Genomic DNA, 9,821 nt, shown 5'->3' with positions numbered 1-9,821 from the left:
GATATTCAGATATACATCTTGCTCTAGAAAGGCTGAGATGTCTGTTTTCCAGTGTATCTGGAAACCATCACATTCTAATTAAATCTGCTAAACATCTTAAAAAGATCAGATTCCCTGATAGAACACATACATCTCCCACACAGTGGTGGCTAGTGCCCAAATTTTCAGGTGGGTCTCTGAGCCAATGTGCGTGCGGGAAAAATGTTTGCGCAAAATTTTGGATTTATCGATAAATCCAAATCAAGACATAAATTATCTTTTATTCTTAAATTTTTTCAATGCCAGTATTAAACAAAATACAATTTTACAAACGAGTGTGTGTGTGGGTGTGTGTGTGACAGACATCTTATTTGTACAGGAATTTCACCCTCTGTACTTCTGAGTGGCAAAGGTCTCAATTACCCTATTATTGAAGTCAGGAATGCTTTGATAAAATGTGCCAATTCTTATCCACCTCGATTCCCCGATTCTGTGGCCTTCGTCCAGTTGCAAAGCTATGCTGACTTTGCCAAAGATTGCTAGCTTGACACTATTGTCCATATGTGCTCTTGTAGACTCATGTTTCTTCGTCCTCTCTGATAAATGATTTAGGTCCCTTAATCCTAAAACAGAAGATGTTTCATCTGTCCCCGTCATTTTAAAAAGTAGACATTGAAAGCAAAATAAGATTGCATGACTACATCCTGCTTACCAAGCCTACAAAATCTATTCACATTAAATTGTACTTAAGTATTAATAATGTAAAAATTTACTTTTTCCTAGCTAGAATGAAATCAAGAGAGGAGATTGTGTGAGAGAGGATGTTAAATTAAATTGATTTAAAAGTCGCCTTTTTACTGTCTCTGACGAATGTCCTATTTCTCCCCAGCGGCATTTGCAGCCTGGTCACAGAATCAATAACTACAGTTTTGCAAAATTATTTTTATGTGGCCCATTATACGTAACACTGCAATTTCCTGGTGGAATGAACACTACAGGGGCTAAAACAACAATTTCTTTTGAATACATCACATTCAGTCAGGCGATTACATACAGTGTGTCGCACAAATTTTCAGTGTATCCGAAGCTCAAATCATATCTGAAATTATGCCTCTGCAGATGGTCGGAACTCCACACAGCTGCAGTGCAACACTCTATTTGAAATGAAAGACATCTGATCTGTAATCAGTCGTTTGTCGGATGAAGTGAAAAGGCTTAAAAAAAATTTTTATGAGAAAGTACAAGTATTCTGTTTAAATTGTACTTGAGCAGAAGACATTTCACATAAATGTCTTATAGACATCTGAGATGAAACATCTTATTCTGCAGACTTATTGCATATATGCAAACTATGTTAAAAATGGTTGTTCCAGATGTAAACACACATCAAATAGATGTCTGTGTGATGTGTGTTATCAGGGGATGAATTAATGAATTTATTCTAATATCTGACATTTCTGAGAAGGGAAATTCTCCACCATCTATTACATTTCTCAACTCATACTGTACACCACAGTTTACATTGGGTACACTGGCAGATATATTGGTCAAAAAGAAGAGTAGGTAACACTTTACAGGTTCCATTCATTAACATTAGTTAATGCATTAGATATCATAAACTCATGTTGAGCGATATATTTTTTACAGCATTTATTAATCTTTGGCAATGTTAGTTTACAAAAATACAATTGTTCATAGCTGTTACTTAATAGTGCATTAGTTCTTTTACAAGTAGGCTGCTAAAGAGGATTAACTGGGTCTGTTATGATGAAATTATCATCGGTTTGTTTGTGTTTGATGTTAACATTTAAAACTATTGATCTGTTTTGCATCTAATGTAAAACAATATTTAGGCTTGTTTTATTTTATTAAAGATTACTCTATTCAGTTTGAAGAATTGTTGTGAAATTGAAAAGTGTAAATCTTATTTTTGAAATATGTAACTCTAATTTAGTTTTTTGTTTGATATCTTTTGTTTTTAACTTCCATTTTGATGTTCATCTGAGGTATTATAATGTTGATGGAGCTCAATCTGTTTTTCCCTTTTTTAGGTGTATTATAGTGATAAAAATGGCCACGTCTGCCAGTGCTCAGTTGAGTAAAGTGGTAAAACGGCAGTATATGGAACTGCCTCAGGGAGACCAAGTACAAGCTATGTATATCTGGATAGATCAGTCGTTTGTCGGATGAAGTGAAAAGGCTTAAAAAAATTTTTTATGAGAAAGTACAAGTATTCTGTTTAAATTGTACTTGAGCATAAGACATTTCACATAAATGTCTTATAGACATCTGAGATGAAACATCTTATTCTGCAGACTTATTGCATATATGCAAACTATGTTAAAAATGGTTGTTCCAGATGTAAACACACATCAAATAGATGTCTGTGTGATGTGTGTTATCAGGGGATGAATTAATGAATTTATTCTAATATCTGACATTTCTGAGAAGGGAAATTCTCCACCATCTATTACATTTCTCAACTCATACTGTACACCACAGTTTACATTGGGTACACTGGCAGATATATTGGTCAAAAAGAAGAGTAGGTAACACTTTACAGGTTCCATTCATTAACATTAGTTAATGCATTAGATATCATAAACTCATGTTGAGCGATATATTTTTTACAGCATTTATTAATCTTTGGCAATGTTAGTTTACAAAAATACAATTGTTCATAGCTGTTACTTAATAGTGCATTAATAACTTTTGATTTTAAAAATGTATTAGTATTCGCTGAAATTAATATTGACCACGTTTATTAAAAGCTGTAAATGTGATGTTAAGTGTTAGTCCATGTAAACAAATGGAAACTTATTTTAAAGTTTTACCGAAGAGTTTATACACTTACATGGCTTACACAAAGGAAAAAAATATGCCAAAAAAAAAAAGTAGGATGTTCTCCATCTCATGACCAAGATAAACTCACAGCAGTTTCCAAGAGCAGCAATGTACTAATATATATATTTTATACCACATGGGGGCATTAAACATCTCATTAAATACGAGGCTCGCTCTCTCATACATAACTGTTTTGTTTATCTGGGTTTGCTAAGAAATTAAATTTCGCCGGTAACATGTCCTTAAGCTCCTGTTTAAACAGGCTGGAATGCCATGACTTTACTTCGGTGGGACAAACTATTTTATTGTCGCTTTGTCAAACAACAAAAGCCTATTCGTACGCAAATGTTCCCTCGCCGAACCAGAGGGCGTCACTTCACTGCTGGGAACTCCGTCCAATGATGTCGTCGAGTCTCCCTTCAATCACCTGAGAACAAACAGATCACGCTTTCCTCTGACCAATCACACGCGCCGGGATCATACGCTCCCACATATAAATCAGCCTGACAGCCGAAATCCCTGGTCGGAGAATGAAACAACATCAAACACAATTTGATCATTCAAGAAACTGTAACTACCAGTCCGATATCATAGATTTACATTTTTGTTGGTGTCCAGGTATGGTAACTATTATTTCATATGTTTGTAATTTAACAGGCTGTAATTTGTGTCCATTGTGCGAGTGTGCTATTTTGTGAACTTTAATAAGTGTCTATGCCAACATTTAATTATTCTGTTGATGGTCATTTTAATTATTGGCTTGCTGTTGTCTTAATTAGCCGTTGTTTATCAATTATGTAATTGCCTCCTTGTAACCATGGCTACCAGCTGCTTGCCTAGCCAGGGATGCGCTCAGAAAAGCCTCAAGTTGAGTGATGTTTGTAGAGCAGCGATAATGCATTTAGCAATTTTGATCCACTGAAAGGAGTGATCTATACTGATCGAACGACCTTTGAGTTTTTAAGGGAATGCGAAAAGACTTCCCAACGCACATTAAAAGCACGTGGTCTAATCCAATCAATGATGTTCTTTTACAAGTAGGCTGCTAAAGAGGATTAACTGGGTCTGTTATGATGAAATTATCATCGGTTTGTTTGTGTTTGATGTTAACATTTAAAACTATTGATCTGTTTTGCATCTAATGTAAAACAATATTTAGGCTTGTTTTATTTTATTAAAGATTACTCTATTCAGTTTGAAGAATTGTTGTGAAATTGAAAAGTGTAAATCTTATTTTTGAAATATGTAACTCTAATTTAGTTTTTTGTTTGATATCTTTTGTTTTTAACTTCCATTTTGATGTTCATCTGAGGTATTATAATGTTGATGGAGCTCAATCTGTTTTTCCCTTTTTTAGGTGTATTATAGTGATAAAAATGGCCACGTCTGCCAGTGCTCAGTTGAGTAAAGTGGTAAAACGGCAGTATATGGAACTGCCTCAGGGAGACCAAGTACAAGCTATGTATATCTGGATAGATGGAACCGGAGAAGGACTGCGGTGCAAGACCAGAACGCTGGACTTTGAGCCCAAAAGCATTGAAGGTTTGCCAAACAAAGGAACACCAGTCTCCAATATTTTAACAGAATCTTACATATTTTCCCCTAAGGTTTGAGTTTAATAGATTATATTTGGTTATTCAGATCTTCCCGAGTGGAACTTTGATGGTTCCAGCACCTATCAGTCTGAAGGCTCCAACAGCGACATGTATCTCATCCCATCTGCCATGTTCAGGGATCCTTTCCGCAAAGACCCCAACAAACTGGTCTTGTGTGAGGTGTTCAAATACAACCGGAAGCCTGCTGGTAAATTCATTTCAGGAAATCTTTAACATTATGAATGCTTTGCTGAGGCCCAATTGAAAACTGAGATCTCAATTCTTGACTCCAAAACAGAAACCAACCATCGGCATACATGTAAAAAGGTAATGGAAATGGTAGACCATCAGAACCCTTGGTTTGGCATGGAGCAGGAGTACACTATCCTAGGCACCGATGGACATCCATTTGGCTGGCCCTCCAATGGCTTCCCTGGTCCCCAAGGTAAGGGCGGCCCCTCTATCTTTACATTGGCTTTGTTCCATTTCAAATTTTTATCCCCATCCTTTGCAACCGTCGTTCCATCTCATGGACTCGGATGTACGTCACTGCTTGCGTTGCGTGAGTGTCCACTACTGGCAGAATACATGCAATGGGTTTAACTGGAACACCCTAAACCCTTCACTTGGAGCATGTTGAAGGCTGATGTACATTTTTGGAATTATTGATTTTTGCACCTGAGAAAACAATGTTTTCTGAGATTGATTTCAGAGGCTTATGTATAAATCTTGTATGTTAAATGTTTTTTTTTTTCTCTCATTAGAATTAATTGTTAGAAAGGATTAATCAAGATTAACCCAAACGAAAATGTTTACATAACAATGAAAACACAGGCTATAACTGTGTGATAAAGAGTAAGAGGTAGCTTCAAGTAATATGCTGTTAAATCTCAATATAACTTTTTTAAACTGCTTAATTTACCTAACTTCACTTCGATCATATATTAGAGCTGTGTGAGGGTGGGGATTATAAAGTGCAATCTGCTGTCACGTCACAATCAAGTTGCATTATCGGATATGGAAGCATACATGCATGCCTGAAGCATACATCAGAGTAGGGTCGCTCCCTTGAGGGTCTGTCAACTGAAACTTACCTCGCTCACTTAACGAAGTGGAACGGACTTTCAAAATGGCGGCGGGGATTCCCCCAAGGGGAAGTGCTTAAGGGAGTTAACAAGTGGATGATAAAAGTGAAGTGGAATGCAGACATTGACTATACTAATGATATTCTCAATAGATCTAGTTTATGATATGCTTCTTTTTATATCTACAGGACCCTATTACTGTGGAGTTGGAGCAGACAAGGCCTACGGCAGAGACGTTGTGGAGGCCCACTATAGGGCCTGCCTGTATGCTGGTGTGAAGATCTGTGGAACCAACGCTGAAGTCATGCCAGCTCAGGTAACCTATGTTCCAGTCTAATCTGGGCCAAATTCTTCAGTCACTGGAAAAATTTAATTATCTAACATTTCAGAATGCTAACAATTCTTCAGTTAATACATACTCATTTAAATTTGACAATTTCTTTTGCAGTGGGAGTTTCAGGTTGGTCCATGTGAAGGCATTAACATGGGGGATCACTTGTGGGTAGCTCGTTTCATCTTGCACAGAGTCTGTGAAGACTTTGGTGTGGTAGCCTCTTTTGACCCCAAGCCAATCCCAGGAAACTGGAATGGTGCTGGTTGCCACACTAACTTTAGCACCAAGGAAATGCGGGAAGAGGGAGGGCTGAAGTGAGTATCAAATCAATATCTATTTTATGCATCTGGCTCAACTGATTTAAATATTGTTCATTGCATAATATAATGCAATATTGTTTCTGGACTTTTGAAGGTTTCTTTGTTTCCCTTTCAAGACCCCAGTATTAAAACTGTTACATTTTGTGTTTGTTAACCAGATGCATTGAGGATAGTATTGACAAGCTCGGAAAGAGGCACAACTACCACATCCGTGCCTATGATCCAAAGGGAGGCCTGGACAATGCTCGCAGACTGACTGGCCACCATGAAACCTCCAACATCCATGAGTTTTCCGCAGGTGTGGCCAACCGTGGCGCTAGTATCCGCATCCCAAGAACAGTCGGACAAGAAAAGAAAGGCTATTTTGAGGATCGCCGCCCATCTGCCAACTGCGACCCCTATGCGGTCACCGAGGCCCTGATTCGCACATGTTTGCTTGATGAAGAGGGTGACGAACCTGTGGACTACTAGATTACATTTCTCTTCTCCTGGACTGAACATCTCTCTCTTTCCGCTCTATTCCCCGCTCCCCCTTTTTTATTTTTATTTTCTGCCTTAGTTTTAAATGACCATGAGGCCAATTTAGTACTGTATTTTCTTTATTTTCTATCAGGGTGGTTCTAACCTGGCATTTTAATAGCTCTAAAGTTGACTGGTCAACTTAACATTTTAAGATTAAATCTGAAGTTAACCTTCTTACTGGGTACACGGTTGTTGCAGGGCATGTCTGACCTCTTCCTCTGTTATTCTCCTTTTAATTTTCTGGAGAGTGGATGGTAGCATTAAAACCTCTCTAAATAATCTCATGGCCATACCTTTTTGTGGGTATTTAAGATGGACTGAAACATTCGTCAAGTGCACACTCAGAACCTAGGGCTGCAAAGGCTTGACAACACGTGTAATTTCTTTAAAACAATCGCTAGTTGTTGCATATGTTGACTTGATTATTCAAATATGGGATGTTTCAATGTTACTTACTAAAAAGAGAACTGTATTAAATGGCATATGTTGTATCCATTTTGATTGTTCACTTTTCATGTTGTGTAGTACACTTCACAGTTGAGGTTCAATAGCTGTCCTGTATAATTGTGGATCTGTTATTGTCATGTTAAAAATCCTCGACTCAAGGATTTTGGTCCCGTTCGTCTACTACTATGACATAATTGCACCTGTTTTAGTAAAAACCTGAAGTTGCCAAAATGTTTTGACTTAAACCTTTATTTTTACCACATTCAATTTCATTGTGTTCCTTTAACTGTGCAGTGGTGTTCTTTTGGTTGTGTACTTGAGATGTATGGTATTCTAGACAAACCAACAATAGTTGCAAAAAAGATCCAACTTTAACATGTTTGGGATCACAGGGCAACAATGAGATCACAATTTGCTTCTCGCAGCTCAGCCATACTTCAGTAGGGTCTTTGCCATTAATTGCATTACGCAACTCTGCGTAAAAAAACTGACATTTATCAGGCAATGTAATAACATTAATTGCCATAAATTTTAACACGCCATCCTTACCAGTTCTTCTCTAGAATATGTTCAAACTTCGGTTAAATGTACTTGCTCTTCTACTTTGGGATACCCTCTCTGAGTAGTTTTTGCACACGGTAACATCTTTTGTTTATTACAGGTACTGAGAGAATTTTTTTGTCTTTTGTAGTTATGGATCTAGAAACACATATCATTTAAATGTAATGTAAATTTAAACATAGATTCTTATTTTTAAGTATATGAATATCAGTGTACATGGTCACACCAAAAAGCTTAAAACAGGTCCATTGTTTCTAAATGGTTCGGTTCATCCACATTTTGCATTTCGGTCAAATGAGAGAAAAAGTTTTCTGAAATAAAATACTTAACATTTACGCATTTGGCAGACGCTCTTATCCAAAGTGACTTACAGTGCCCTTATTACAGGGACAATCCCCCTGGAGCAACCTGGAGTTAAGTGCCTTGCTCAAGGACACAATGGTGGTGGCTGTGGGGATCGAACCAGCAACCTTCTGGTTACCAGTTATGTGCTTTAGACCACTATGCCACCACCACTCCCAGAGTTAGAAGATCAACTTTTGCAACATCATCGATATCCCTATAGATTTATTTTATCTCGTGCAGTGAGCAGCACATAAACACAAAGCTAGCCAACACGGAGTGGTTCATGTTATTTGTTGGCTCTAAAGCAGTAACAAAGGATTGGAACATCTAAGTTTCCAGGGATAAAAATATTTACTTAATGTACTTGCCTGTGCGGTGGGGGCTGGGTGAACAAGTTTGTTTGTGAAACCTTTCACCTACATTCCCATGCCTGAAAGACAGAAAAAGTTATGTCTTGTGGTTGGCTCCCCAAAACAACAGTCAACCAATCGCAAATTAGAATTGTGCTGTCGCTATCCAGCCATTTGGAAAAGAAGTCTCTGCACAGTGATGCGATCTGCCAGAAAAAACAAGTTAACAATAAGCTTAAAATAAGTAAACAAAGGCCATATACAGTGAAGTGTTTTTGAATGCTTTCTCAAAAGAAAGTGTCAAAAGGTAAAATTTTATTTACTTTCTCTATATATTAGCCTGATTAGGAATAAAATTTGTTTTTAATTTTAATAGATTGAAGGGTTGATGTTCTTTCATTGGCTATTTCCATTTGAGTTGTGCATGTGAATAAGTCAATGCATAGTCAATGAGCTCAATAAATAATGTAGGTGTCGATAACAATGAGGCTTAATGAATATCATTTCAAGTTGGGGCAAATTATAACACTGCATGTATCTCCATAAATCATGTGGAAACTGCTGACCCAGTTTCCTTCCTCCCCTTTAAAAACAGAGACACAGACTGTGTATATAGAAGAGTGTGTAATTGTAGAAAGATTAGATTAAAGCCTAAAGTTAACTTCTGACAAAAAATATGACCTTTTTGTCTGATCTGAGATCATATAATGCAATGTTGACTTTTCATTTAGGTCTATAGAATTATGTAATATTTAGGGCATGCATAGTGCAGTTGTAATGTGTGCCACTGGCATTACACCTGAGAGCCCCCTTCAACTACCTCTTTAGTACTATAAAAAAATGATATTATCATAGTAATATTAAGATATAAAACAATATGTAATGCATATTGTCTTCATATGCTTCATGCCTTCCCCAGCATCACTTGTAACCCTTAGAAAACATGCTGGTTGAGACTTGCAATTCAACAAGAGCTTGGAGTGGAGGGAATATGCTCAGTTGCCATGACGACCACCGGAATGCTCAGGTTGAACCAGTTGATTCTAGTATGGAGAGGAGAAAAAAGCATGGTTATCCATTCAGGAAGGAGAAACAATTACCAGGTATGGGAAACAGAGCTGCAAACTTAACCTCAAGCCAAACAATGACCTGTATTACACTAATCAACAATAAAAGTGCAATTACACTTTTTTATGACACAGTGCAATGTGTTACTTAGCAAAATAGTTGTTTGTGGCAGCTGGCATCAGAATGCCATTTTCAATTCCATCATGGGTGATCATTGTTGTGCATTGTTGACAACAAGCAATGCACACACTTTTACATGCTCAAATGCTCCAGTCTTTGGTTTGCTTTTCAGTTATATAACAGCAGTCATGCCATTCCCATGTAAGCCTGTCTGTCACACATGTTTTGCAGTATCTGTATGTTATGTGTGC

General features: G+C 37.3%; 1 protein-coding gene across 1 annotated transcript; it reads left to right on the top strand.

The window, feature by feature from the left end:
- Nucleotides 1-3,315: 3,315 nt before the first annotated feature.
- Nucleotides 3,316-8,806, top strand: glula (glutamate-ammonia ligase (glutamine synthase) a). The gene is made up of 7 exons (XM_052129089.1): nucleotides 3,316-3,441; nucleotides 4,181-4,365; nucleotides 4,465-4,626; nucleotides 4,717-4,863; nucleotides 5,692-5,819; nucleotides 5,952-6,151; nucleotides 6,316-8,806. Exons 2-7 carry the CDS (start codon nucleotides 4,200-4,202, stop codon nucleotides 6,626-6,628), a joined length of 1,116 nt encoding a protein of 371 aa, XP_051985049.1. The 5' UTR covers nucleotides 3,316-3,441; nucleotides 4,181-4,199; the 3' UTR covers nucleotides 6,629-8,806.
- Nucleotides 8,807-9,821: the final 1,015 nt, after the last annotated feature.

Source organism: Xyrauchen texanus, chromosome 6 (assembly GCF_025860055.1).
Source record: "Xyrauchen texanus isolate HMW12.3.18 chromosome 6, RBS_HiC_50CHRs, whole genome shotgun sequence".
Classification (NCBI taxonomy): Eukaryota; Metazoa; Chordata; class Actinopteri; order Cypriniformes; family Catostomidae; genus Xyrauchen; species Xyrauchen texanus.
Note: the sequence above shows the minus strand (reverse complement) of the source record. Positions and strands in the feature narration are given on the sequence as shown.